This window comes from Naegleria lovaniensis (assembly GCF_003324165.1).
Source record: "Naegleria lovaniensis strain ATCC 30569 chromosome Unknown tig002, whole genome shotgun sequence".
In the NCBI taxonomy this organism is placed as follows: Eukaryota; Heterolobosea; class Eutetramitea; order Acrasida; family Naegleriidae; genus Naegleria; species Naegleria lovaniensis.
This window is the reverse complement of record NW_025407824.1, coordinates 892,390-919,366: the sequence shown is the minus strand read 5'-3', so window position 1 is coordinate 919,366 and position 26,977 is coordinate 892,390. Positions and strand designations below refer to the sequence as shown.

The following is a 26,977-nucleotide window of genomic DNA, read 5'->3' as shown; positions in this document are numbered from 1 at the left end:
TTTATTTGTAAAGGTATTCTTTCTTTGAAGTGGTGGACTTGGTCTCTGTATGAGGTGATTAATTTCACAGGGCAGTACTTTTGGTTGGGGGCTGGTTCGATTATGATGGATCTTTATCGGTTTTGTGACCTGAATTAATTATTTGAAACCAACCCTTCATTGGTTTGTCCCAGGTAATGTCACACCATTTAATAGAAGCAATGTCTGAGGTACGTTTGTATTATTGAGCTGTTGGTTAATTTCTCTGGAGATGTCTTCCATTGTGTAATTATTCTCAGCTGCGCAGTCAAGGGCATTGGCTATTCTGTTTGATAGTAGTAAGCCCAACGCAAGTAATTCTGCTCGGGCAATGAGATCTGTTGACATTGCTGAACAGTTGAGTGCTTTGCAGGTAAGGCCGCTGCAAACTAATACTGTGTTAAGGATTGGAAGGTTTAATTCCGGACGTGGTTCGGTTTTAACATGAGGAATGTTTGTGTTTTGAAGCAGTTGTTTGTATTTTCCAATAAGGTAGGTAAGAGTTGTTCCAGTTGGGGTCATGGTAAGGAGCTTTCTTATAATACTTTGTTGGAGAAGTTGAGCAAGTTCTAGCCCGTTGAGTTTAGCGAGGTAGTCGGGGGCGAAGTTCCAATTGTTTTTCAAGTATGAAGAGGTGTAGAACTTTAAGGCTTCATCTGATAAACCATTGAAAGGTGTGTTTGTAGTAGTGTGGTTGTTTGAAAATAGGTTGTAAGTAGTGTCGTTAATATTGATCCATCTGCAGGTATGAGGGGCGACGGGAGCATTGTCAGACTTGTTTTGGAATGGGATGTTGAACATATTTGTAGATTGTGGGACATGCATATGGTTTGGTACTGAGAAGTTAGGGTCGAACGGATGGTTGTTATTATTAAATTGATGTGGTTGAGTTACTTGTTGAAGGCGAGTTTCAAAGCCTTGTACCTTTGTGGTGAGTCCTTCTATCTGATCCATCATGGAATTGGAAAAGTGTTGCAAGGAGTTCTGGATGATTTGTTCAATATTATAAGGTGGTTCAGGGTTTAACTTTCTGTGTTTAGGATGCTCGCACTCTGATGGTTCTTCCTCAAAGCCTTGTACTGGGGACTGTTCTAGTCTTTTCTTGGACTGTTCTTCTTCTTGCTGAGAGGAAGCTGTTTGGTTGATGGACATGGTTGACACTACACACTGTGTTGTTTAGGAAATTTTTCAAGCGATGTTTCCCTCTAAAAATTACAATTACCGTGTTGTAATAGATTTACAATCTTAATTGGCGAATTGCGATTATGGTAGTGTGTAATTGGCGGTTGGCGAAAGTCGCCAGTCGCCAAAATGTACCAACTCATCTTAGACTCATTCGTGCCACGATAAATACTCGTGCATGTCATCCACCAACTGCTTTGAATGTTGGTACGAAACGATCCTACAATCGAGTAACTGAAAATACTCAATGTGAAAATTGTGGCACTCGTACAACACCCATGTGGAGAAAGCATCAAGTGAGTGGAAAGCCATTATGTAACAAGTGTGAACTCTACGTGTTGAGATATGGCACCGATCGACCCTTGGTGAATCAACTCAAATGTGGAAAAAAACGTAAATTCGTAAATTCCATGGTGGGTTCGACTTGTTCACTACTACCAACCGCTACTGCTGAAGCATGGGTGAATGCAGCTAGTAATGGTTGTACTTGTTCAACAGGGTTGACAACATCGAATGCATGTTCTCAAGCATGTCTTACTAAAAAGAAGAAACAAGAAGAGGAGAGAGATCAGCCTCATGGTAAGGAGCAGAAGGTTGCTTCTATCACTGCTATGACAACGAGAAGTGGTGCATGTTTGTCCTCTACCCCACAGCTATCTGAAATTATTCATGGACAAGAAAGTGGTGGATGGTCCTCATTGTCTGCATTGAAAGATCGTTTGCAAGAGGCCGCTGAAAGATATCCTGATATTATTCATACCTTCATTTCAATCGTTCGAAAACATGTCCTAACTCAACCTCAGGTAGTGTCACGTTATATTATCGCCCAAACTCCAGTTCATGAAGAATTCACAATGGAGAATCATTCTACAGATCAGCCATTGATGGAAGAGTGCTTGTTGCGTTTGGACAGTTCCACACCCTAAAAGATCTTGGTTGTGAAATTGTGTCTATACCACGACAAATAATATTATCATCCTCCACAACAACCTTCATGTAAAAATAGTTTACAATTTCATTAAAAAATTACTATTATTGTTTCTCTACTACACATGTTTTGCTGCATCTATTGCTTTGCCTCCTTTTTCTTGTTGTAAATTCTTTGAATAATTGTTAAAAGTGCTTTTTCAACATTTTTGTCTTCCTTAGCACTGGTTTCTATAATTGGGATGTTAGCATCATACTTTCTAAATTCATTCTTTGCCTCTGGCTCGGTCATTACTCCTAATTGTTGCGTACGCAGGTCAATCTTGGATGCAATAAAAACAAATTCAACATCTGAAGAGCAATTCTTTTTGCCGTCTTCAAGAAAACCTGGAATTCTATCAAAGGACGATTTTTCTGAAACATCAGCTGTGAGAAATACGATGCATGATAAATATTATTTTTGAAAATCAGGTGTGGTGTTTTGAAATATGATTTACGTTTAACATGAAATTTCAATTTCCACTCCTTTGAGTTTTCAAAAAAGTTCAAAAAACCTACCAATCACAAATATACCATCGGCACCTCTGAAAAACGAACTGGCAAGAGCCTTAAATTTTTCTGTTTGTAGCACGTTTGGTTGTAGTAGAAAAGAACAAGATATTAAGGAAATGAGCTATTCTCTTGTGAATAACACTTACCTTGACCTATGTTGTTATCATGGAGGTGAATTACAAAAGTGTTCAATTTCAAAATAAAGTAATTTAAACAGCTCAAAAAGCAGTAGTAAAAATCATACCTGCAGTATCCCAAAGCTGAAGACGAACTATTGGTTCACAAACCAAAACGTAAAATGAGTTCCGTAAATGTCATGATCATCACAAATTGACATGTTTGACAATTAATGGGAAATTATCGGTTGAGAGACAAGCCTTCCCTTGTTACTTACCAGTCTCTTTGGTATTGAGAACCAATGTACAAACTACAAAATCAATTCCAATCGTTGGTTGATGCTGTGTGGTGAATCCTCGTTGAGAAATTTTCTTAGCAAGACTTGTTTTGCCTAGAATGATTCATCACGTATACGAATTGAGGACGGTTGTGATATTTCCAAACAACATCATCACATGTGGTTTCATTTTGTCCAATTCCCGTGATGATTTCAGAAATTTCAACAAGTATTTCAATATCATCATATCATCATCAAACGATCTCTGAAACTGAAATGTTACCTACCCACTCCGTAATCGCCTACAAGAACCACCTTCACCAAGAAATCATATTCATCTTCATTATCCTTCTCAATGGAAACAATTTGTACGGATTCGTTAATTTTGTTCTTTGAAACGAATCCGGAGGATGAAGTAGTGGCTCCTCCCTTTCCACCAGTAACAGTTTGATTGGATTGTTGTTGTTGTGGAGCATCGTCATCTTCTCCAACCATGATTGCAGAACCAATAGTTCCTTTCTCTGATGATGAGTGTTGGCCCATAGTTTTTTCAAAAAGAAATGAAATGAAGAATTCTGAAAGAAGACGATATGGAATTTTTTTTGTGAACCTTTGCGAATTTTATCTTGATCAACAACCCTCCTCTTTTTGATCGAGTTAACTTGATAAAGAGACATAAGGTAGTCCCAAATTTTGATTGTTGCATTAAATTTTATTGTTCTCGGAAGCTTGTGCTTCTATCATTCGACGACTTCGAAGATCAGCTTGTCGAATAGGTTCTGGGTTTTTATGAATACATGTTTTGAGGACAACCTTAATGCATGATTCCAAACTGATTTTATGACCAATACTGAGAAAGAGAGGTCGACCCGTCTTTTGTATTGGCTGAAAAACAACACCATGAGTAATTCCACTCTTTCCCACAAGTTTGGCATGGTCACCTTTGGCTTTGAGTTGTTTCTGAACTAGCTCTTTCACTGTTTCTCTGGTAATTTCATCCACATACTATTCAAATCAATCGTGTCACACGGAGCGCAATTTTGCAATGACTTACCAATAGCTTTTTTGCTACACCTATTGTGGGAATATTGAGAACAACTCCTAAATGTGATGCAAGACCAAATCCACGTTGATGCAATATTCCATTTCCATCAACAAGAATTACTTGTGGCACAAATTGTGGACAATTTTGTCGTAAATCATTAACCATACTCTCCAGATGTGGAACTTCTCGAAAGGCCAGGCTATCCATTTGTTCGAGACCCACCAATGAGATTTTGAAATTCAAATACAATCATTCAATATCATCCACTTACAATCCTGGAATATAAGGATGTTGCATGACGACTTTATCATACTTTTCATAAACAACTTTCAAATCTGGAAGTGATAACACAATTAAACTTGCAATTGCATTCACTGGATTTTCCTTATCAAAACTAACTAATTTTCCAAGACATTATATTTTCAGAATTCACTTCCCTGATAACACCAAAAATCCAAACCTACTATCTACACCTCCAACAAATTTCAATGTTCCATCCAAATCATCGGGATCAAAATCAATATCATCTTGCGTAATTAATTGTTTTTTTAATTCCTCCTGTTCAACGGTCCATTGTTGTTTAATACGTTCCAATTCTTCCTCCGTCATATCTTTATTCATGGTAGCCATTATTACTTGATCCGAAACTCCATCCTCTGACGCGTCCTGATCACTCGCAGAACAAGACGATGTCGTGGTCGTAGATATCATTACGATTAATTTTTTTTAAATCATAAAAAAGTATGGAAATGCAAATCTAAACTTGCATTTCAAACTTAATTCAATGAACAAACAGTCATAGAAATATATCATCACCCCAAACAATGCACATATTCAAAAGAAGGTCATTAGCATTTTGATGGTTCAACATCAAATTGGATTTTTTCAATTTTAAAAAAAATGTCTTGCCTACGAATGTTATGTTTTGGTGATAATATGGATCATCAGCTGGGAGTTCATACTTCAACAGATTTTGCTCGGAAGAATGTAATTCTCTCAGCAATGCATCCATCATCGCTTCGGATGGCTGGTAGTCAATTAATAGAGCATGATCATAATTCATTTTGGACGCGGGAAGAACAAGAAAAATGTAAAGTCCATGTTATGAATACTACCAAAGTTTTTAATGGACAAACCATTCGGAAAGTAATATGTGCCAGTAATAGAACATTTTTCATTACAGATTCATTTAAGGTGTATTGTTGCGGATTGAACGATTTTAATGTCTTGCCAGTTTCTGGAAACACAACAAGAACCACAAATGCTTTTGAAAACTCGAATAATGATGGTCATAATATTACAACGAATTCCAATCCAAGTAATACTACCATCAACAATACCTCACATTTTAGGTTAAATCAAACGAAAAATCGGAAAACACACATCACGACACCAACTCTCTGTGACCTACTCGAAGAAGACATTGTAGATATTAGTTGTGGAATATTTTACAACATTTTTATTTGTAGAAGAACTCTTACCATGTATGCATGTGGAAATAATAGCTATGGACAGTGCTCTCAGCCCGTCGAACAAGGTTTACAAAAATCAATTAGAATTCCACAACTTGTAGATTTATCCTTGTTAAAGCCAACCAGTAAGGAAATTATTCAAGTGAGTTGTGGATTCAATCATACTCTCTTGTTGACCAATGATAAGAGAGTTTACATTTCTGGCTCGCCAGAAAATGGAAAACTTGGCTTTGATCCTACCGATAACGCCGTACAGGACATGTTAGTGGATGGCGTTGTGAGCAATTTAAATTTACTTTCTTGCAAGAAACTTGACTCGAAAACAGTGCAGGTAGAAGCTGGAGCCAATTGGTCCCTCTTCCTAACACAAGAAGGACATGTCTATTTCTGTGGCCAGAGCAAGCTATTTGTTGACCAAGTCTTTACACCAACCATTGTGACGACGGTGAAACCTGTTTCAAAAATTGCATCAGGAAATTATCATGGTTTCTTTGTGTTCCGTGATGGCCAAACAGAGTGTGGTTTGGCTGGTTTTGGTCGCTTTATCGAAGGTCAACTGGGACAAAAAATTCCAATTTCCAGAGACAAAATTGATGGAACCTCTCTGAAAGATGTCAATATTCCAAGTGAACTCGTTCATGCTTTTGAAACTATTTCAGTTGGAGATTTTCACAGTGTTTGTACCACCACTACGAACGAAGTATTTGTCACAGGCTCTAACATTTCCAATCAATTGGGGTTCTATGAAGATAATATGAGAGAGACAAGTCTAAGTGAGCCTGTGTTGACACGTTTTACGAAATTACCTCGTCACTACACGTATCAAGATCTCAATAATAGTAAGAATTTTCGTACTCGAGTCAGCTGTGGAAGTCTGCATACTTTTATTTATTTCATTCCACACGAGAATGATAATTTGAATAGTGTGATGGCTCAATTTACAATGGGACTTTTTGCATCGTCAGCCTTTCAAGATGTTGACTTGATATGTTCTCGCAAAACAAGCAAATACGACGAGATTTATCCTTCCACTCGACACCCTAACGAAGGACCAACGAAAAAGAAGAAACGTTGAATAAAACAAAACCAAAAATGAAAAGAAAATTTTTGACTTCAATCAAAACGTTGAGCGCGGCGTTGGAACGTATGAATGCAAATGATGATTTTCTTTATACCTTTGTACACCTAATTAATCATATATGTTTAAAATTCAAGTTATCACGACTGACTTTAAGGAATGTGCTAAATGTGTTAGACTTGGACACTAAAAGCACCAATTTTATTCTTGATTGCAAAATCAAGTGATGTTTTGAACTGAGGCTAGTATTTAAAACACCTTACATATGACAAGTATATTCCCAATTCAAACCTTAACGCGTGTTTATTTACCTGGGCCTTTTGGTTTAACTTGAAGTTCTTCTACAGGATGCAAATAAATGTAGGTATGCTTCTTGTAAAATTCATGTCCCTTACTCCAGTCATATCCAGCTGCGTACGCAAATATGGTACCATCTCCGTTGAAAGCTGTTGAAACTACTGTCAAATCAGCATTAAGCTTTTTAAATTGATGCAATCGTTGCTTGGAAGTATGATCCCAAAAGTGGAAAGTACCATCTGCACCAGCTGTCGAAAACGTTCCAAATACAGGATGGAATGAAATGGCATTGATTGAAAAAATGTTATTGACCTCTCTGTGGCACTTGAATGCAAAGTTCTTCTTCGAAGCAGTCTCTTGTAAATAATTGATACCAACTCTTCCTTCGATGGATCCAATCGCGAACCCTGATTGATCAGGGAAACATGCTACGCATCTCGTTTGTTCTCTCAATGGAGATTGATATTGTTTGTATGGTTCTTGTGGTTTTCTTAAATCATAAACTAGTACTTCCTTATTTGCTAATGCTACAACTGCCATTGGTCCAGAAACTGAAATGTCATAAATTCTGTCTTTTTGAGCAACAACTCCAACAGGTTGTCCGTTTGTGTTTCTAATATCCCAAAACTTGATATTCTTATCCCAACTTCCAGTCATTACAATTGTCTGCATATTATCAACTCCATCCAACGATCGGATTGCTTTTATGGGTTGGTCATGAGCACCAAATGTAACATCGCTCTGTGAACCAATTTGAAAGTATTTGGCCTTGTTATCACATCCTCCTGAGAATATCTTTCCGTCCCGAGACATACAACAGCTCAACACTGGTGCATCATGTTTATACTTGGCTTTTCCCATGGCAGCGAATTGTATCTTGCCCATTTGATTTGCAGCTTGAACTTCCCATGCGCTCACGGTACCATCCCAACTACTAGCTACAATGTAATTTTGTGTAGGACACCATGAAATCATGGAAACTGTATCCGAAGGAAGATCAGGAAGACAATAATTTCCATTAGGATTAACATCGCCAATTCCTGCTGATCCCATTAATGGCACTCCGGTCGTTGCCTGGCTTGTTCCCCACATGCTGTAATGATATGATGAATAGTTTTGTTAGCGTATTTATATTAGTGAATTAATGATGATGAAAAGAAGCTTCTTTCCAGAGTTTGAGGGGCGAAAGAAATGAAGAGAGAGCTTCCGCTGGTGTGATGATGCTATTTTTTTTAATTTCTGAACAAATGTTCGAAGAGAAAGCATTTTAAATTGTCTTCCAAGAATTCACAAGAAGGGAATTCAATAATGTGATGAATCGAATTCATTGAACCTTGGTTCTTGTTGGGAACATTGGATCCTTTTCATTAGGTAGAACGAAAGTTTCGGATTACTCCAACCTGATCACAAAAAAATGAGCAAACAACAAGACTTTAAATTTCCTCTCTTCTATTCACTCCCTCCGTATTATTCGTTTCAACACATTCTGGAGACGAGAGCAAAACAATATAAAGCATGGAGTTCTTTAATTTTAAAATATTATGAACATCAACGGAAATTTGTGATGAATGTAGCGGAAGAAGAAATGAATTTTTTTAATAATAAAAACATTAATCGGAAAATGCAGAAAGACACAATTTATGACTTGTTGGAGGATATGGTTTCAAAAGAAAGAGCTGAATGGGCTGATAAGAAAAAAGAAACCATTTTTATTTATTGGAAAACACCTGCAGAATGGGCAGATAAGATACAGAAATGGGTTGACGACAATGGACTGACAAACACTGTTTGTACATTCTTTGAATTATTAGAAGGAGAAGCCGGTGAAGGATCTGAATTTTTTGAAATGAATCCGGAGGTATTTAAAAAGGCACTCAAAGTGTTGGAAAAGAGAGGAAAGGCTGAAATCTTTCAATCTGGTGACAATGAAGGTGTCAAATTTTTGTAAATTAATCTTGTTATGCCCAATGACACTGTAACCACACGAATAATTTGGATATATACACATTCAGTTTTAATTTTGAGTATTGACATTGTGTCAATATAACTGTGGATGAAAAGTACATGTGCAAGGTTTTTATGATTCGTGTTTCAAGAGTGCCATATTTTATTGGCCAACCTACTTGTCCCAGTAAATCATTTCACCTGATTTACTGCCTGTGATGACACTTTCTCCATCTTCGCTGACATTAATACAAGTTAATGCAGAATTGTGGGCGTTAATCGCTTTGGTGAGAGATCCATCTTGAACATTCCACTTGTACAACTTTCCATCTTCACCTCCTGAAAGCAATTCGAATCCATCTGAAGTCAAACATCTCCATGCCTGACATACAACAGGACTGCTGAATTGAGCAATCTCAGTGCCCGACACATCAAACAGCTTAATGGATCCATCTTTGGAACAAGACACAAATCGTTGTGAGTCTTCTCCACAAAAACATGCATCAGCAACAACGTCATTGTGAGCATGGAATTCAGCAACGGCTTTCTTTTGACGTAAATCAAACACAATCACTAAACCATCTTCACTTCCTGAAACAATCAAATTTCCAGATGAATCAACGCTCAAACTATGAACTGGAGATTCGTGATCTTGAAAGGTTAACATTGGAGTGGATGTGACAGAATCAGAAGTGCATTTCCACACCTTGACTGCTGAATCCCATGAACTTGAAATTAAGCTGTCATTCTTAACACAAATTCTGGAGATGGCGTCCTCGTGAGCTTGAATCGTGTCCAAAACTTTTCCATATTCGATCGAGTACACATAAATTCTATTATCCCACGATCCAGAAACCAAAATCTTTTGTTCGGCAGTCTCGTCAAGAATAGCGCAAGAAGAAAGTGCCATGTCTCCCATATCTGCAATTCTTCTCAACTGACGTTTTGATTCTTTTTGTGAGTGCAATCAGAATATATTGCAGAATGTGGTATCGACACGATGTCAAAAATTTCACAATTATTCAAATAATTCAAGAAAATAACAAGAACAGTCCCACATACCTAATGAGTAAATCTTACATGTACTGTCGTCACTGGAAGTGTACACTCTCGATTTGTCCTTACTAATGATGGCCGAAGTGATACGATCTCGATGAAGCTCCACTTTGAGTGTTGGCTCGTCTGTGGTGGTCGTTGAAAATTTGGGAGCGAACGAGCTCTCATTTTGTTTTTGCTTTCTCAACGTAGATCTCTTTTTTCTTGTGCGGTTAGGACTATTGTCTGTTAAACTATCCAATGAAACTGAGGAAGAACTAAATGAATCGGCAGATTGGAGTGACGAAGAAGACTCCAAGTCTTCAAGTTGCTTGTTGAAAAAGCTACTTGGACGATTAAGATCTGATTTCAACAAATCATTCACGTCAAAGTCGTCATTGTCTTTGGGTGTAAATAATGGCGAAGAAACTGATCTAAAAGAGCTTGTAGAGCTTAACATTGGAGATGACGTCTTGGAAGAGGTGCTAAATCCTGATTCTCTATCCATGAATAACGAAGATCCAGTTCGAACGACGGATGGAGATTGTGGAACATCTCTGTTGGTTGCTGAAATAATATCTAAAGGAATTGTGTTTGAGGAGGTTACGGAAAATTTGGTAATATTGGAAAGATTTGTCTGACGTAGTGTGAAATCATACATAGCATATTTGATGGTCCATTAAAATATTGAAAACATCAAATCATGTACAAATTTTCAACTTAAGGAGAAAACTTACTGATGCCTTTCTTTGAGGATGTGGAGATGTGAATACTTGTCTTGGTGTTTGACCAAATTCTCTAATTTGAATTTCAATTCCTCTTCTTTCAATTGGATCTCTTATTTTTTCAATGTCGACTGCTCCTTCATAGGTTAAATAATAGAACAAGTTATCAGCCTTGACAGCTTCTTCTCCTCTTTGTTTGTAACCAAATATTAAATCAATCCAGTGATGTAAATTTTGTGAAACATAATCACTTTCAAGAGCCAATCTACATTTGTAAATAAAGTCCTGCTCGTCTTTAGCCCATGGAGGTAAAATAACGTTATTTACCCGTTGGCCATTATTTCTAACACCTAAATCTAGGTTCAGAGAGTTCATCAAGAAACTTCCTGTGGATTGATAGAATTCAGGTATTAGTTCTTTCAAATCGGTAGTGTTGGTCAGCACTGAATTATAGGTTTGTTTGATAGCACAAAACTCTCTGTCTGGCGCGTCAAATTTTCCATTCTGAAGTTTGAGCATGTATTCAGGTGCTTGTCTCACTAGGAAATAGAGAACATAACCAGGTGTTGAATAGTGTGTACCATATAAAAATTTTGGCTCTGGCATTTGGTAATATCGATCTTTGAAATATTTCAGCCGGTCTGGGCTAAGAGCACCAATGGGTTTTTTCAAATCTCGGAAAGTATTTGGATCTTGAAGATCTAGAGTCTTACTTGAGTAATCAGCAATGACCCATGGAAATACTGGATACTGTGTCAAATCGTTAAATGAGCGATCTGCAATAAAATTCAAGTACAGCAAGTAATCAAAATTGCTGATCAGACCGCTTTGCCATTTAAGTGTCATATTGCCTTGATCATTCATCGAAATGTTGGATATTACTGGTTGCTTTAAAATTGTATTGTAAAAGTTATCACGCTCTATTTGGTTTTTAAAAGAAAAGAAGATGCTCTTGTTGTTCTGTAAAAATATTTCTACACCAATTTGACGCAAGTTGTGACGTCGTTTGACAATTCTGTTAATATCCCTCAAGTTATACTTTTTAACTGGTTTTGTGCTAATGTTGTTGAACGGTTGGAAATAAATTCGTTCATTGGTCAATAAAATACATCCGTGGGTGTCGACAAGCGGTGTAACTTTTGTACCATGAGTTTCATATAGTGTTTGTTCTCTGAAATCTTCTAACCATGTGATATCAAAAGAAAAACCTTTGGCAATTTGATCTTCATAAATTTGATTCATCTTTTCAGTGGAAGGAGATCCAGAATTGTTTTGGAACAATTGATAGATTGGAGAAATTTTTTCAACAAATTGTTGAGCTGTCAAAAACGTGAGTCCAATAACTACTGTATCTGGTTGCTATACGTTTTGTTGTGGTACAAAAATTGTCGCCAATTTGAGGTCTTTTACACCCTACTTTTGAGACACTTACTTTTTTGAAAATATAGGGATGGTCCTTATTTCCCTTTCGGATCTCTACAAATTCTGTGCATGTAAAACAAAACATATTTTCCTCGCTGAATGATGTAAAGAATGGTTGATTATTTGGGGTTGGTCTGAATTTTTTGAAACCTCCCTCTATCTTCTCGAAGGGATGTCTTGTAATTGAATATCGTGTATCATCGGGAACGAATACCAACGAGTGAGAGCAAAAGTGTAGCCTTCCTTTGTATTTCTCTCTGGAGGTGTTTGATTTTGCCGCATGATGATCATTCATCAGAAATAATGTTAATAAAATGTTTGAATAATGGTCATCATGATATCACAACAAACACACACCTTCCTCCAACTCCCATAAAATAAGTACATGAAAAGTCCTGAAAATATATTTCATCCTCTTTCAATAAGAGCATATTAAATCTCTTATTATTTTTCTTTCGGAGCATTTTCTAACGTTGTAAATGAACGATAAAAAGAAATGTGTCTGAGTTTTATGGATGATTATTCGGAGTCTATCCGTGTTCAAAGCGTTGTGAAATTCCAACAGTGTGCTGATATTTTTTTTATGATTGCAATAATGATCGAAAAACAATATTTATACTATTCGTCTAGTATTGATTTATTCTGAAGCCTCATCTGCTTTTATATGATGATGGAATGTGAAGTAAAGTCTCATCGATATGTTCGCTGTTATCATTATAAAATATTAATAAACACAACTTATAAAAATGAATAAACCACTATCGCTGGCGGAACAACAAAAAGTAAGTGAAGAAGAAAACGAGGACACAGCGCCCTGATGATGAACTGCTGTGTGGGTTGCGATGATGATGGGCGTTTGGGATGATGTTGGATGAATTTTCTTGCGTGTCCGATTTTAAATTTATTATGTGATGATGATAACTCATTGTAAAAACATGTTTAAAAACGATCAAACCAAATATTGTGCAAACAAATATTACTTGTTGATGATATCATATCGGATCATTCAACAATATCAAATTTAACCTTACGGCACAAATTTCGTTGTGAACACACCAATGATATCATTCTAATTTTAAAACGAAATATTCAACAAAGATTGTTGCAGAGGCCGAATACGCTCAACGATTTTTACTTTCGTACTACTTTGCATGGAATACTGGGCGTAAAGAATTACTCCATCGATTATATTCTCAAACTTCAAAGCTTCTTTGGAACGGCCTCGTTTATCAAGGCGCAGATATTATTAACTTATTCGACAAGATTTATCAGCAAATGTGCTTTACCTCTTTTGATTATCAAGTAATTGGTAGGTTCACAATGCAAGAGAAATCAGCAAACTTACTTTTACTGACGAACCCTGTGAAATGGATGCACTAACATTTGCGAAACACACCAATTAGACGATACACACATGTTACTGACTTCATTTGGTATGCTCGCTCTAGATAATGATCCAACCACTGCAAGAATGTTCTCTCATCAATTTGTCATTGAGGCAAGCAAAGCCAATCCACAACAGCAACAAGTGACAACGATCATTCTCTCTGAAAATTTTCGGTGGGTCGTTAAAGTCGACTCTGAATTATTCAAACAAGAATTTGGTAAATACGAAAATACTCAAAATAATACAATGGGAAACATTGTGTAAAAGAAATCATGATGGCTGCACCCTCTAAGAAACTTGTAAATGGCAGCAAGGAGCTCTATCCGTGTCTTGTTCTTTGTGAAACCAATAAAATGTGAGTCACATTCTTTGTGAGACAAAACATCAAGTTTAGGACTAGTACGAGGAATGTCTTCTCGTGAGAGAGAACCTTTGTTTAATTGTTGGTGTTTATCTAATACTGCAATTGATAACTTCTACTTTCGATAGGCCTTACAAACATCGGTCATACACAAGTTTTCACAATTTTCTGGAGGTCCCAAATATTTCTTGAAATCAAACTCACCAACCTTAAAAGTCTGAACCAAAAATTCCCATTGCTTAAGAGTGTGTTGAGGTCCCCATAGTTCGTTAAAAAGAATAGGCATTCTCTTGTCATCATTGGTACAATAATAATGATTCAAATACTGTCCCCATTTGGTCCAATGTTGAGTTTCATATCCTGTCCTCTGATCTCGCACAACACCTGCAAAGGTTGAATTTTGCATTAACCAATCTCCTCGAATCGCTCCAAACGTATTCTCACATTTACAACAAAACGATTGTTGAGGCAATTGTAGATAGGACCAACCATTATACGAGAAAATCACATTACATTGTTGTGAGGGGCTTGCATTGGGAAGATCCACGCACATCTCATCATATTGAGGTGGAAAATGTTCATAGCGCTCAGCCCTCAATGAACTTGAATGATAATAGGCAAAGATCCATTTCGCGATTGGACTCGGATTCGTGAGATTGACCAAGACACGGAAAGCATCTGCCCCTCCCCATAACGGAGGTGTTGAGGATTGAATTGATTTGGTTCCGTTCACACCCTGGAAACTTGTTGAAAAAATCAAACACATCACGATTGTTAGAACAAGGCCACAACGACGCAGGAGTGAGCACGAGCAAAACGACATTTTTTTAAAATAGTTTCAATCATTTATTTTGACCTTCCCCACAAACAAACTCCGGAGGTAAATCTCTAAATCAATTTGACACATGCCACAAAATTTATTCAAAATCTTACACAAATTTTGATGTGACATTATATCCAGTCGATATTGTGATGAATAATTTATAATCGAAGAGTGGTAGCAGTGGTGGTGTGAGTGGAAGAAACTTGCTTCCTAGTTGTTGTGAACGAAGAGGTCAAACCAGACGCATCTTCTTTTGAGGACATTTTTGAAAGTTCTTCCATTCGACTCTTGAATTTAAATTGATAGGCTTGTCCTCTCTCCTCTGTTCTCAAATGAAAAGGCTCCACATGAGTCACATCCATATTCCGTGAGGTTTTGTGTTGAATGGAAGTGGAAGGATTTGAATGATAAAAGTGTGGCATGGGTCGTGCTCTAAAAGTTGACGTATTTGGTAGAGAAGGTCCAATAATGACACTTTTCAAAATCGAGTCTCCTTCAGAACGAGCTCTATTCTTGGTGAGAAGTTTTGGAGACACAGGAATTGTAATGGGTTTCGTAATATTCGACCGAACACTACTACTGATACTGCTATTGCTGGCATCACACAAGGATCCATTCATGACTGACTTTAAAATAGGTCTTGCCTTAAATTGTCGACTTTCATTTTCCTTTTCTTCCTCCTCGATCATTCTTGATTCAAATTGTTTTCGATACATGAATCCTCGTTCTTCTGTTTTGAGATGAAAGGGCTCAGGTACAGTGGTGACGTGCTCATTCAATGTTGGTACAAAGGCGCACGAGTTTTGAAAAGTGGTGGCTGGTAAAGGCCTCGCACGAAAAGTAATATGAGGAGAGTTTGGGGTGGCAGGTTGAGGAGCAGTTCTATTGTGTAGTGCAGCTCGTTGCTTGGTTCTTAAATTGGGTGACTCTGGAATGGTCGGTGGTTTGACACTTCTCGACGTCTGAAGTAAAATACTTTGTGTGGAATTTAGAGTATTGTCTTGAAGTTTTCGAGTCTTGATGGGACGACGAGAACAATCAGAAGCAGTCATGGTACTATTGCTACAACTCTCATCATCGAGTGCAATCTTGCTCTGATCCAACTTTCTCTTCTTAATTCGTTCATCGGTACGAAGATTAAACTGTTCAGGATGAGTGACCTCTCGTTTCACCACTCTTCCGAGTCCCATTTGACCTGAACTTTCAAAGATCTTTCTATTGAGAGGTCTTGCCTTAAATTCAACACGAACAACATTGTCAAGTGTTGTTTGAGCTGGTTGTGCTCTCATTCTACTTCTGAATTTGGTTCGTAACTTGAATGAGCATGGCTTGGTAATCTTGAGTGGTTTACTTCTTGACAAGGGAGTTCCTGGTGTTGCCAATGACGATGATTTCATCACACTCGTGTTGCATTTCCATCGAGAAGGCATCTTGGTTCTCATCTCATTAATTTTCTGAAGCATGCTCTTATTGAAAGGAGAATGACCAGGAGGTAAGATGCTCGTGTTGTTGTTGTTGTTGTGATTCTTGAGGCCAGCTCTACTCTCAGTTGCAAACTTGAAGGGTTTTGGAGACATTAACTTGGGTCGGGTGATTGTCTTGAATTTGGTCAAATTCAAATCCTTATTCTCCACTTTGAGTGTTGTTTTGATCATTGTTGTTGAAGACGCCTTACTTGTATTTGGGTTCATGATCATTTGACCTTTCTGCTTCATTCTCTGATCTGTCATGAATTTCAGAGTCTGGGGAATGGTAAGCTTTGGCGCTGGACGACGACTTGTGGGCTTCTTGTGTGCTTGTTGAGAGGCAAGAGCTGGTACGGAATGATAATTATTGGAGAAGAGTGATGATGATAGAGTGCCTTGTGGTTGGATGGATTGAATATTGTTGCTACCCGAAGAGTAGAGAGAGGCTCCATCATCGTCATGATGATGAACACTGAATTTTGAAATGGTGCTAATGTTACTGAGAGTAATGTCGGTATGATTCATCATGGAACCAGCACCGTTGGGGAACAAGATTTGTTGTTGTTGTTGTGGTTGGTTATTCAAATCAATGTATTTCGGATCGAGAAATTCCAAATGTTGTGCGTCTTCGGTGAAAAACCATTGATCAGTATGACTCTTATTGTGGGAATCTTCTGATGATGAGAACAGGATTTTATCAAAGTCAAAATATTTAGGAGCTTTGAATTCCCATTCTTCTTCAATGAGGGAAGTTTGCTCTTCATTGTTGGTGGTGAGCAAATTTGTGGAGGAAATGTTGGACATTTTTTCATGAATTTGTGAATCTAAACATTTTTGAAAATTAAAACGTGTAACGATTTGAAGTGGCGCTAAAAAATTGTGTAACGGTCAAATCCGCGGACAAAGACAAGTCTGAAATGTATTGCGTTGACCAAATACTGTCAAACACTGTTTGTTGTTGAAAATAACAGTTAAGAAGACTTTGTTGTTATTGATTGTGTGAAATAATTTAATAAAAGGACATTGTAAGATGGTAGCCCACCTCAAAAATTGAAATCAAAATCTTCTGTATCACCAAACAAGTCTCCTGTTTCAGGAAAATCAAAGCCACCGAATGAACTGCTATCCAACGCGCTTGTAGCATCCTGTTGTGAGGATGTTTGATTGTTGTGTGTTGCAGAATTACTTGTAGCGGTTTGTTGATTTAGAGAGGAAAGAGATGAGTCATTCGCTGAAGCACCTTGCTGTAAAGCATTAGATGCAGTATTATTACTGTTTTGTACTTGCTGTCGATTTGAGGCGTTGCTATTAACAGAAATTGTTTCAGGGTTATTACTAGTGGATGGTGCCATCATGGCTTGAGCAGCACTAGCAGGAATCATAACGGGAGGAGATTTCATGAAATTTTGAACTACTTGTCTCGGGTTAATCATTTGGTTTGTATCCATATTTGGTTGAGAATTGCCTGCAAAAGTTGTGTTATTCGAGGTAGCAGTATGGTCCTCATTATAAGCAGTATTACCCATTGTTGTCGTTGATGAAATATTCATGGAATCTATTGTTCGTTTTTGAGGTGAAGAGCTATTGTTGGGCGTACTGAAATTATTCTGAGATAGTTGCTGTTGAGAATTTGTAACTGTTTGTGGCTGTGTTTGGCTTCTATACATGTTTTGCTGTTGAGCAAAGTTCAAGGTGTTAGTTCCCTGTTGTAAATTAATGTTTCCTAGACTAGAGACGCTGTTGCTTCCCTGATTCTGCATTCCACCAACCATTGCTGTATTTGGACTTTGACTTGTGTTCATTAAATTATTTGGATAAACAAAACCTCCTCCTCCTCCAGTGTTCATATTCATGGGATTGGTCATGTTAGTACTTGCACCTATTGTTGTTGCCATGTTAGGAGTATTGGAGGGTGTTGTCACGAAAGTATTCATTGTGACAGGGGAGGAAGAGTAGGGATTCATTGATTGGGGAATATTTGAAGAAATGGTAAGAGGAATTTGTGGAGAGTTGTTCATATTTTGGCTGTTGGGCATTGCCATTTGAAATCCACTGTTTGCATTTTGTATCAGTAACCCTTGTTGTTGCATTTGTTGTGCTTGATCTTTCACTAATTGATTAAACTGCGTAATTTGATCCTTGATTTGAAGACGGGTGTTGTATGCTTTGAAAAATTCAGGATTTTGCTGCTCCAATTTGAACCACATTAAATTGATAAACGCAGGATCAATATGGTCATATCTACTACAAAGAAATTCCATTGTTTCCGTCTTTGACAGATACAACTTGAGACATTGCTCAATGAGTTGTTGTACTAGCTTGATGTGGTCGACAGAGAATTTTCTTGTTCCATTAGAAAACCCAGATTGTGTCATGGTCGTGGTGGTTGTGTTTGTTGATAATCCGCCGCTGTTGTTGCTTAGAGGTGTTCCTGATCGCTTTGGTTGATTGGGTATGTTCATATTTGTTCCATTCATTGTCATCATACCAAGTGGAGTTGTGGAATTTATTCCAGCTAGCCCTCCTAACATTGCATTGTTGATCATGGTATTATCACCTACCATACCAACTGATGATGTGGTTGGTGGTGCAGTACCGAAATTACCGTCACCTACAAGCATATTGTTGGTACTATTGTCACTTCCCATGAGTGTATTCTGTGTTTGAGGTTGTTGTGGGGTCATGGACATACCACCGCCTGCCATATTTGACATACCTTGTGGTTGTCTTCGAAACTGTACACCGCTATTGTTGAGTTGTGATTGTAAGAAATGTAAAAGCACGTCATTGGGTACATTAGAAGACATTGCTTGATTTCCCTGGTTTCCACTCAAAGAGTTGAGTAAATTTGGGTTCTGTTGGTAAATAGTTCAAAGAACAGTTCATCATGTAATTCATCAAGGTTATAGAGATGGTGTGTCGGTGACATTTTGAATGTTGTTGCATTTGTTTGTTGATTGATCAAATAATAACCACATTGTTGTTGGTGAACAAAGATTTCATCGAATGTCACATCGTATACGACATTGTCAAAGTCACAATGATATCATTTCATCATACAACTTACCTGTTGCAGTATTCTCAATAACTGTGCTGCCTGTGGATTGTTTTGGTTTGGCTGTAATTGTGGTTGTTGCTGTTGTTGTATCATGGGTCCTTGTGGCTGTTGTGTAATGGAGGGAGTTGCGATGGGTTGTCCTCCTCCAGTTGGATTACCAATTAACCGAGAAATTAAATCCATCACATTGTTGGTTGGAGTATTCATGGTGGTAGGATGAAGAAGATTTTGATGAAAAGTTACTATGTTGTTATGAAATTTGTGGGTAATTGTGATGATGAAACAATAAATATGGAATGATTGTTGAAACAAGTAGTAGTGCACGGGATAATGATAGCAGGGATGCAAGGAGAATTTGTTGTTGTTAATTGTGGTTGATGGTCTCGAGATGCTATAGTTTTGAAGCAACAACGGGAAGTCAATTCTGATGATGATGGCGCCGTTATGATAAAAGAAACAACGGCAATAAAGGATGTTGATGATCTCTAGAGAGCACGATAATCAGTGTGTTGAGACAAGTGTCCCGATGTGCTCGGTAACTTTGATGACGAAGAAAAAAGAAGCAGCACTAGCAACTATAGTCCGTACAAGGAAGAATTCGTTTGGACAAAAGGTGAACAATAACGGAAAAGAAGTGCGGCTTTTGGTTTTTTTTGTAAGTGTTTTTAAGTTTTTTTATTAGAGGTTTTGGCTGGATAGTCACAACCACTGAGGGTGAGTATTGGGGTGTCTGCTATTTTTTCATTCTTCCAAACCTTTCCAAAGTGCCATCCATCAAGAAATAAGCTGGAAGAAAGGAATCATCGGGCTGTCTTAGCGCCTCATTCCGTACAGTGTCATTCACACTGCCCAATGAGGTGTATCCCATGTCATACAGTGTACAGTATGGTATATGGAGGGTGAGAATGAATTGCCACACATCTTGGTAATCCCATTCTAAGATGGGTGAAACTCGCATCATTTCAGGCCAACCATCTGAGGTCTTTTCAAAGACATCAATATTACGCCCGTCTGGATCAATTTTTCTTGTGCCCATGAAGACAGCATCAAGTTTACTCGATGATGTTTCTATCAGCTCAACGAGGCCTTGTTTAAAACCCTTGCTAGCATCAATGAGCTTTAAAGTGACGCCATAGAGTTTGGAGGATTGTTCCAAAAATTGATCCATTTCTGGAAATTGATGTGGTATGGAGAAATGAAAGAATAAACAGTGTTGATTCAATAGAGCTGAAAGTTGTTGTAAACTTGAGCTAGCAGAATTTTCAGCTGTACACTGCTCAACTTTGAATTTTTCCAATAGATACATGATTAATAAATTAACAATTACAACAGAGTCTTTTCCTCCGTTAAAACCCAGTGCTATGGGTGTGTTGTACATTTCGAGAGTCTTTTTGATGATTTCAATTGATTTTTGAACCTTTTCTAACAAGGATGGGTGTTTTGAAAGCTCCGAATAACAATATTCCAATGATTTTTCTCTCAAAAACCATGGTGTTCCTTTTTTTGAATATTCTGTACAGGACGGTGATGTATTTGCACTTGATGTTGTTGGTATATAATCGTTTGAATCACAAATAATTGATGTTTGTTGTTCCGAGCTCGAGTTAGGGAGCATGATTTGTTCTACAACTAGTTGAATCAATAAGAATGATAATGAATGGAATGACTATTAGATAATGAGAGAGCTGCTCTATGATACAATATGAAAACAAGTAATATCGGACCCAATCCACACACTTTCTCTCGGAATGTTCTTGCCGAAAAATTCTTCAAAAATCGGATGATGCTATTTTTTTATCGTCATCCTTCGAAGATATTAGTTCATGAACCTGTCCATCCTTTGGAATCAAGGGTATCTTCATAGAGAGACCAAACACGTTAGATTATTTGTCCATTCAATGAATCAAGAGTCTTCAAGTACTCGAAAACTCTTGCTTTCCGATGGAGCTGTTCACAATCCAAAAAGATTCCGAAAAAATTTTCTCGCTGCTTTTGTTCAGACAACCTTTCGTCCTTGAAGTTTCTTGATCGGGTGCTTCTGTGTTCATGGTGTATGAGTGAATGAAAGGAATTCCTCTAACACGTTATTGAATATTGATCAACATATTCCATCAGCATTCTTTTTCATTACTGAAGAAGCCGCCGCTTAAATTTTTGCCGTTGATTCACAAATTTTATTATTTATTGTTATTTGAACATGATCGGATCATGGTTATCGGATCAAGGAACAGCACCAACAACAAATCCAGACCTGAAAAATTCTGTTCCACTCGCATCATCATTTGGAGCATTAATCAATAATAGTATTAATTCTCCTCCATTGATGATCTCTACAGTTACCACTGCATCCTCTGTTGGTGATGTAAGCCTCTATAATAATTATCAGTATTACAACAACAATAACAACAACTATCAGAGTAGCAACAACGCGAATCAAAACTATTATTATTATAACTACAATAGAGGAGGTGGACCACAATTTCCAGAAGAACTTAATTCCATGTGGATGACATGCCCATTTAACTCTAGATTGGAAGACGAAACATCACAAAACAATTCCCATAAGAGGAAATTTGATGAATATGTGAATTACCTAGAAGAGAACGAAGAGGAAGAAGATATCATTGAACAATTGACCGATGAGGACAACAACAAATTTTTTGAGGATGATCCTTCTTCATGCCTTTTTGAGTCTCTTCATGAGCGTAATTTTTGTAAACGAGTGAAATCTCAGCATCATCAAGATAGATTGTCGGCACAACTCTCTCATTTGCATGTTTCTGAAGAGAGCAATACTTCCAACCAACAACATCAGGTCGACAACTGGCTCAATAATAGTACCTTACATAGGAATGCTGCAAATGCCAACGACATGGAATTCAATGAAGGAGATTGGTGCTGTACTCAACTTGTGTGCTGTCCATCATCATCCTCGACATCATCATTGACTACAAATTCATTAATGACCAGTTGCATTCCAAAAACGAGAAACTCTCATTTCGTTAACGGAAAAACACTCAATGTCTCCACGGATAATCAAATGATGAAAAGTATGTGGCAAAAGAAATTATCCTCACTCATAAGCCAGTCTACTGGAAACAGCTCCAATCCAATAAGCACGTTATTATTGCAACAAAAAACTGACTCAACACTGTCTCCCCTAACGGACACAGCCCTTTTTCAATCTGTACTTGGTGACGCGTTGCGTAACTCCAGAAATATGGATGGCAACCCAAATGAACATGCAGTTGTACCTTACACAAGCAGTCGAGAGGAGATTTTGAAAAGACTGAGAACAAGGTTTGATAGCACCTCAAATGGGAAATACTCGCCAAAAACCATTGATGATCCTCATTCTACTGGGTCACTGCCATGTGGCAACGACGAAGCCACAAACGACTTGATGACAGATGAAAACTAATTTGAATCCATTCTAATCCTATTATTTCTAATTATTATTGTAAAAATGTAAATACACATGTTGATGTTATTTAAGATATTTCGAAGGTGCAACTTTTCTTGACCAATACCTCTTGGTCAATTTCATTCCAATCTCAAGAATACATGAGAGTTGTGTGCATGTCGTTTACAACTATCTAGAAAAAATTCTATTCAACCTCTTTGTGATGTGCTCAATGGTGATATCATCCAAATACAAAAAAGAGGAGGTAGGTACAGAGGGTGAAGGTGATATTTGATGTGACAGTTTACCACTGTCCAAGCTCAAACCTCCCAAGAAATAAACTGCTAGATAGGGCAGTAAGACCATTCGCAACGTTCCAGCTTGAAGCTGTGACATGGCCGTAGCAATGGCAAATGTACTAGCCACATGTAACCATCCATGATTTGCTTTCGCTTCTGTAAGTGATTTTTCAATTTTTAAAGTCTCACCCACTGCAGTAGGCAGTAGTAAATAGTAAGGCACTTTTGAAAGAAGTCTATAGTTGAAAATAAAATAGGAAGATCGGAATAGGAGGCCAAAAAGTGAAAGCATCAGTAATTGTTTGGCGTATTCTGTATGGTTTGCCAATTTCAATGAATGTTCTTCCTCTTTCAAGTAGGTGGTTTCTGACTTTTTTCCTTTTGCAATCATTAATCCAATGGAGCTGAGCTTTTTCACTTTTTCATCGTGTCCATATGAGTACATGTGCTGTAACATGTTGACAAACGGTAAGTTTTGATGTAGAGAGAGTGTTTTGAAAAGGGAAGAGTTTGAATACATTCTAGAAATGACCAATGCTGCAATCAACTCATTTTCTGGTTTCATTGAATCTACCAAATATTTGAATGTGTCTAAACGATGCATGAGAGGTTCATGAGAAATTTCTCTATTCGAAATTACATCTAATAGGTATCGAGCCTTTCTTTGTATGGCAGGACTCTTCTCGTACATGATCGAGTTGAATATTGGACCCAAGAGACCATTCGAACAAATTTCTGAAATGGCCTTATCATAAAACGACATGTCATTCTTGTCGCTTCCAATTGATATTTGAGAGTTTTCGCTCAACTTTTCGCTACTTTTCAAAATATTTAAATGAAAGTCCTTATTTTCAGTAACAGAAACGAGAGTTTCCAAACATGTGTAATGTATACTTTCTAAATTTAAACCCATTTGCCACAAGGCGTTTGGAAATGGACAAGAATGAAGAATGGTATTTTTGTTTAAATTGAGCAATAAAACTCCTCTAATGTTCGCTAACAATTGTGTGAGTAGTTTCTCATCTTGTACAAACCATAGGATTTAATACTGGCGTTAAGCTGTTTGGTTTTAGCATGGATGACAAGAATGATATGTCTGAGTTCATCATAAATTGAAGCATATTTTCTCTCTTTTGGTGATTCAAAACGGAAGTGAGAGGATGCTGCCTCATCGTCCTCAGGAATTAATCCATACATTCCAGGACCTGGTGGTATGTTTTCTGGTGAGGCTTCATCATCATGATCATTCATTTCCAATTCCATGAGTCTCTTTTCCCATTGCTTTAATTCGGACATGGCACTTGATAATTCATCAAGAATCTCCTTTTGATCTTGTTGTGTAGATGTTATGAATTGTTGATAAAGAGCAAATGCCGGCACAAGGTAAAGCCCTAATTGTAACATGTGTTTCGGGTTTGAGAAGAAGCTACTCGATTTTTCATGGTTGTTCCTTCCCGACTGTTGGTTTGATTTTCCTTGATCATGATGGAAATTTCTTGATGATCCTTTCCGATCATGATATTGCCTCCAATGTGCCAACAACATCATGGAACGCTGATGCAGGCATATCAGAGGGATGGTTGTTGGAGAATGAATCCACAACCGTTTCATCATTTTTTAATTCAAAAAAAATGATTTTATTCGACAATTCCCGATTGACAACATTGATCTGATGGAACGAACCCCTTCATGACGATGAGAAACAATGAATCTTTCATCACCGATTACAATTAACAAAATAATAATTTAATCTTGCACGCTAGGATTAATTCTCTTTGATCCTTGGTATCGAATTCTCTTGGCTAATACGATTGTGACAAACCCACCCAAATGCATCAACACACCAATTCCGAAACAAACAGCACCTGTCACCACTAATTGGAAATTCAGTCCTTTGCAAACACTGTTGTCCACAGTGGTAATGAAGGATCCAATAAATTCACACGGAACATACTCAACCGCAAATTCATTAATTAACTGATCTGCAAGACTCATGATGAAAGTGAGAGCGGTATTGGGGAAATTATGGATATATGTCTGAATATTTGATGTCATGGTTTGAATTTGTATTGCAACGTTTTGAGCCAGTGATGTCAAAGACGGTACAATACCATTACTGGCCAATGAAAAATCTTGTTGCAATCCATCCAAGTTACTATTGATCGCTTTCACAGAATTATTGAACTTGGTGACATCTGCTAAGGCAGCTGTATACTTGTTCTTTTGAGTACTTAATGCATCTTTGAGATTTTGGCCTTGAGTGTTATAAGGAGAAGACAATGAAGAAGGATCAAATGATTCAAAATTATCATAGGTATATGTACGTCCAGCATGTTGCTGTGTGAAGGCGTTGAAATCAGTCAATGCTTGATTATAGGTTGACGTGTTGAATCCTTGGAATCCATCCAAGCTACTCAGAGTGTTGGTAGCACTCAATAATTTGGTTCTAACACTTGCAAGACTTGAGGTATGGTCTGTTTTGATGGACCCTGTATTGGCACTTGCAATCACAGCATCCACTGAGCTCGTATAGGAGCTGATATTCATGGATGAGATGGAACTTGAGAAGCTGCCAGTGACACCCGAGAGAGAGTTTTCAATTCCTAAACCTTTGAGATAATCATTTCCCAAGAGAACAGTCACAAGGGAATTGTTCTTTGCGCAAGTGGCTATTCCTTTAATCATGAGCGAAGCATTTTGGAATTTGATACTACTTGCAGCATTGATTTGGTCTAGTAATCCATCACCGAGCATGCCTAATGTTTTGGGACCCTTTGTACAAGCATCTGTAATAATCAAGTACAATGGTATCTGAACAAATGCAAAAATGTAGAATATCCAAGCAGTGATGAAAGCTAACCAGCTTGTGGTTTGAATGAGGAACGACTTTCTGAAAATGAGACCCAAAAAGACAAAAATGTAAATGATGCAACACCAAGCAAAGAAGACGACACTCAGAGCAATACGCACATTCTCTGCAATTGAGGTATATTGAGTTGCTTGCTCAATAATTTTGTCATTCAAATAAGGTGAGATTTGAGCCTGTATAGTCATGATTTGACTCTTCACTCCGGTAAAAGTTGGACCGATAATAGGCGTCAAGTTATCGACCAATGTCGAGTTGATGACACTCTTCACATTTTGAATGCTACTTGTTACGGTAGATTTGGCGTTGGAAACGGTGGTTTGTGCTGTATCAAGATCCGTCAAACTCGTTGAGACAGCAGGAGAAATGTCCGGTACTTCAGAGAGAGTTGGAAGACCACTGAATTGAGACTGCAACACTGAGAGGTTTGAGTTAATGTTGGAAATTCTCAAAGAAATATCAGGAACTATTGCTGAATTGAATTGACTGAATTGATTACGTGTGGTTGCAATCAATGAAGAAATGGTATCGAGAGGTGTCGTCTGTTGCACTGCTTGATCCAGTAGTGGAGTCAACTTGTCAGGAACTTGAGCGAATTTCGATGTAATAGCTTCACCAATATTTGCAATTCCCATTATGGTATTATTGGTGGAGCTCATGAACTTTAAGGTGGCTGTGATCATGGTTCGTACGTCTGAGGAAGCTTGAGCACTAAATCCAATACCAACACCAGCCAATGCCACAAAGCCACCATACACAAGCAAAACTACAATGGTAGGAATTATTAAATCTTTGGTGGTGTAAATTTCCTTAGGTTTGTTGCCACCACACAAACCACAACATCGAAAACAGCAAAAGAGAGTGAGGGAAAAGTAACCGAACAAACCAATGATGAGAGGTATGATGGCAATAATTCCGATAAAGATTGCATACTCAATCCATTTGGCACCATCAAGAACTTCGTCCATCGTGGAGGGCCATGTGGTTCGGACGGTTTTTACCTCTCCTATTTTGAAGGTAATGTTATTGAGCTGAAGTTGAGCCTCCACAGGTTGTGAGGATATGAGGCAACCTATTGCTACAAGTATTGTAAAGAACAAGATGAAGAGTAAGGTGGGAGGTCGTATCATGATGATCGGTTCGATTTTGCAAGACCAACAATAACAGCAGTATTTACAGGAAAGAAGAGTGAAAATGAGGCGATGTTGGTTTCTAAGTCCCTT

At 37.8% G+C, this 26,977-nt stretch overlaps 17 protein-coding genes across 17 annotated transcripts; 5 read left to right on the top strand and 12 right to left on the bottom strand.

Moving 5' to 3' along the window:
- Positions 1-156: 156 nt before the first annotated feature.
- On the bottom strand, positions 157-1,170 carry C9374_007238 (uncharacterized protein; the record flags this gene model as incomplete). The annotated part of the gene is made up of 1 exon (XM_044697187.1): positions 157-1,170. One exon carries the CDS (start codon positions 1,168-1,170, stop codon positions 157-159), a length of 1,014 nt encoding a protein of 337 aa, XP_044555601.1.
- A 308-nt stretch (positions 1,171-1,478) lies between these two features.
- Positions 1,479-2,126, top strand: C9374_007237 (uncharacterized protein; the record flags this gene model as incomplete). The annotated part of the gene is made up of 1 exon (XM_044697186.1): positions 1,479-2,126. The coding sequence occupies one exon, from the start codon at positions 1,479-1,481 to the stop codon at positions 2,124-2,126; it is 648 nt and encodes a 215-aa protein (XP_044555600.1).
- A 140-nt stretch (positions 2,127-2,266) lies between these two features.
- C9374_007236 (uncharacterized protein) lies at positions 2,267-3,616 on the bottom strand (the record flags this gene model as incomplete). The annotated part of the gene is made up of 6 exons (XM_044697185.1): positions 2,267-2,553; positions 2,686-2,745; positions 2,826-2,831; positions 2,924-2,950; positions 3,074-3,187; positions 3,361-3,616. The coding sequence occupies 6 exons, from the start codon at positions 3,614-3,616 to the stop codon at positions 2,267-2,269; spliced, it is 750 nt and encodes a 249-aa protein (XP_044555599.1).
- Positions 3,617-3,778: 162 nt separating this feature from the next.
- C9374_007235 (uncharacterized protein) lies at positions 3,779-4,829 on the bottom strand (the record flags this gene model as incomplete). Its single annotated transcript, XM_044697184.1, has 4 exons — positions 3,779-4,078; positions 4,128-4,317; positions 4,390-4,516; positions 4,583-4,829. The coding sequence occupies 4 exons, from the start codon at positions 4,827-4,829 to the stop codon at positions 3,779-3,781; spliced, it is 864 nt and encodes a 287-aa protein (XP_044555598.1).
- Positions 4,830-5,018: 189 nt separating this feature from the next.
- C9374_007234 (uncharacterized protein) lies at positions 5,019-6,665 on the top strand (the record flags this gene model as incomplete). The annotated part of the gene is made up of 1 exon (XM_044697183.1): positions 5,019-6,665. The coding sequence occupies one exon, from the start codon at positions 5,019-5,021 to the stop codon at positions 6,663-6,665; it is 1,647 nt and encodes a 548-aa protein (XP_044555597.1).
- Positions 6,666-6,971: 306 nt separating this feature from the next.
- Positions 6,972-8,057, bottom strand: C9374_007233 (uncharacterized protein; the record flags this gene model as incomplete). Its single annotated transcript, XM_044697182.1, has 1 exon — positions 6,972-8,057. The coding sequence occupies one exon, from the start codon at positions 8,055-8,057 to the stop codon at positions 6,972-6,974; it is 1,086 nt and encodes a 361-aa protein (XP_044555596.1).
- A 322-nt stretch (positions 8,058-8,379) lies between these two features.
- Positions 8,380-8,913, top strand: C9374_007232 (uncharacterized protein; the record flags this gene model as incomplete). The annotated part of the gene is made up of 1 exon (XM_044697181.1): positions 8,380-8,913. The coding sequence occupies one exon, from the start codon at positions 8,380-8,382 to the stop codon at positions 8,911-8,913; it is 534 nt and encodes a 177-aa protein (XP_044555595.1).
- Positions 8,914-9,084: 171 nt separating this feature from the next.
- C9374_007231 (uncharacterized protein) lies at positions 9,085-12,555 on the bottom strand (the record flags this gene model as incomplete). The annotated part of the gene is made up of 5 exons (XM_044697180.1): positions 9,085-9,860; positions 9,972-10,581; positions 10,682-12,028; positions 12,102-12,348; positions 12,449-12,555. 5 exons carry the CDS (start codon positions 12,553-12,555, stop codon positions 9,085-9,087), a joined length of 3,087 nt encoding a protein of 1,028 aa, XP_044555594.1.
- Positions 12,556-12,837: 282 nt separating this feature from the next.
- Positions 12,838-13,742, top strand: C9374_007230 (uncharacterized protein; the record flags this gene model as incomplete). The annotated part of the gene is made up of 3 exons (XM_044697179.1): positions 12,838-12,873; positions 13,190-13,400; positions 13,495-13,742. The coding sequence occupies 3 exons, from the start codon at positions 12,838-12,840 to the stop codon at positions 13,740-13,742; spliced, it is 495 nt and encodes a 164-aa protein (XP_044555593.1).
- A 212-nt stretch (positions 13,743-13,954) lies between these two features.
- Positions 13,955-14,605, bottom strand: C9374_007229 (uncharacterized protein; the record flags this gene model as incomplete). Its single annotated transcript, XM_044697177.1, has 1 exon — positions 13,955-14,605. The coding sequence occupies one exon, from the start codon at positions 14,603-14,605 to the stop codon at positions 13,955-13,957; it is 651 nt and encodes a 216-aa protein (XP_044555592.1).
- Positions 14,606-14,820: 215 nt separating this feature from the next.
- Positions 14,821-16,932, bottom strand: C9374_007228 (uncharacterized protein; the record flags this gene model as incomplete). Its single annotated transcript, XM_044697176.1, has 1 exon — positions 14,821-16,932. One exon carries the CDS (start codon positions 16,930-16,932, stop codon positions 14,821-14,823), a length of 2,112 nt encoding a protein of 703 aa, XP_044555591.1.
- Positions 16,933-17,171: 239 nt separating this feature from the next.
- On the bottom strand, positions 17,172-19,393 carry C9374_007227 (uncharacterized protein; the record flags this gene model as incomplete). The annotated part of the gene is made up of 2 exons (XM_044697175.1): positions 17,172-18,983; positions 19,196-19,393. The coding sequence occupies 2 exons, from the start codon at positions 19,391-19,393 to the stop codon at positions 17,172-17,174; spliced, it is 2,010 nt and encodes a 669-aa protein (XP_044555590.1).
- A 526-nt stretch (positions 19,394-19,919) lies between these two features.
- C9374_007226 (uncharacterized protein) lies at positions 19,920-20,801 on the bottom strand (the record flags this gene model as incomplete). The annotated part of the gene is made up of 1 exon (XM_044697174.1): positions 19,920-20,801. The coding sequence occupies one exon, from the start codon at positions 20,799-20,801 to the stop codon at positions 19,920-19,922; it is 882 nt and encodes a 293-aa protein (XP_044555589.1).
- Positions 20,802-21,383: 582 nt separating this feature from the next.
- Positions 21,384-22,607, top strand: C9374_007225 (uncharacterized protein; the record flags this gene model as incomplete). The annotated part of the gene is made up of 1 exon (XM_044697173.1): positions 21,384-22,607. One exon carries the CDS (start codon positions 21,384-21,386, stop codon positions 22,605-22,607), a length of 1,224 nt encoding a protein of 407 aa, XP_044555588.1.
- Positions 22,608-22,778: 171 nt separating this feature from the next.
- On the bottom strand, positions 22,779-23,801 carry C9374_007224 (uncharacterized protein; the record flags this gene model as incomplete). Its single annotated transcript, XM_044697172.1, has 1 exon — positions 22,779-23,801. The coding sequence occupies one exon, from the start codon at positions 23,799-23,801 to the stop codon at positions 22,779-22,781; it is 1,023 nt and encodes a 340-aa protein (XP_044555587.1).
- Positions 23,802-23,884: 83 nt separating this feature from the next.
- Positions 23,885-24,502, bottom strand: C9374_007223 (uncharacterized protein; the record flags this gene model as incomplete). The annotated part of the gene is made up of 1 exon (XM_044697171.1): positions 23,885-24,502. One exon carries the CDS (start codon positions 24,500-24,502, stop codon positions 23,885-23,887), a length of 618 nt encoding a protein of 205 aa, XP_044555586.1.
- Positions 24,503-24,634: 132 nt separating this feature from the next.
- Positions 24,635-26,884, bottom strand: C9374_007222 (uncharacterized protein; the record flags this gene model as incomplete). Its single annotated transcript, XM_044697170.1, has 1 exon — positions 24,635-26,884. One exon carries the CDS (start codon positions 26,882-26,884, stop codon positions 24,635-24,637), a length of 2,250 nt encoding a protein of 749 aa, XP_044555585.1.
- Between the last annotated feature and the right edge of the window lie 93 nt (positions 26,885-26,977).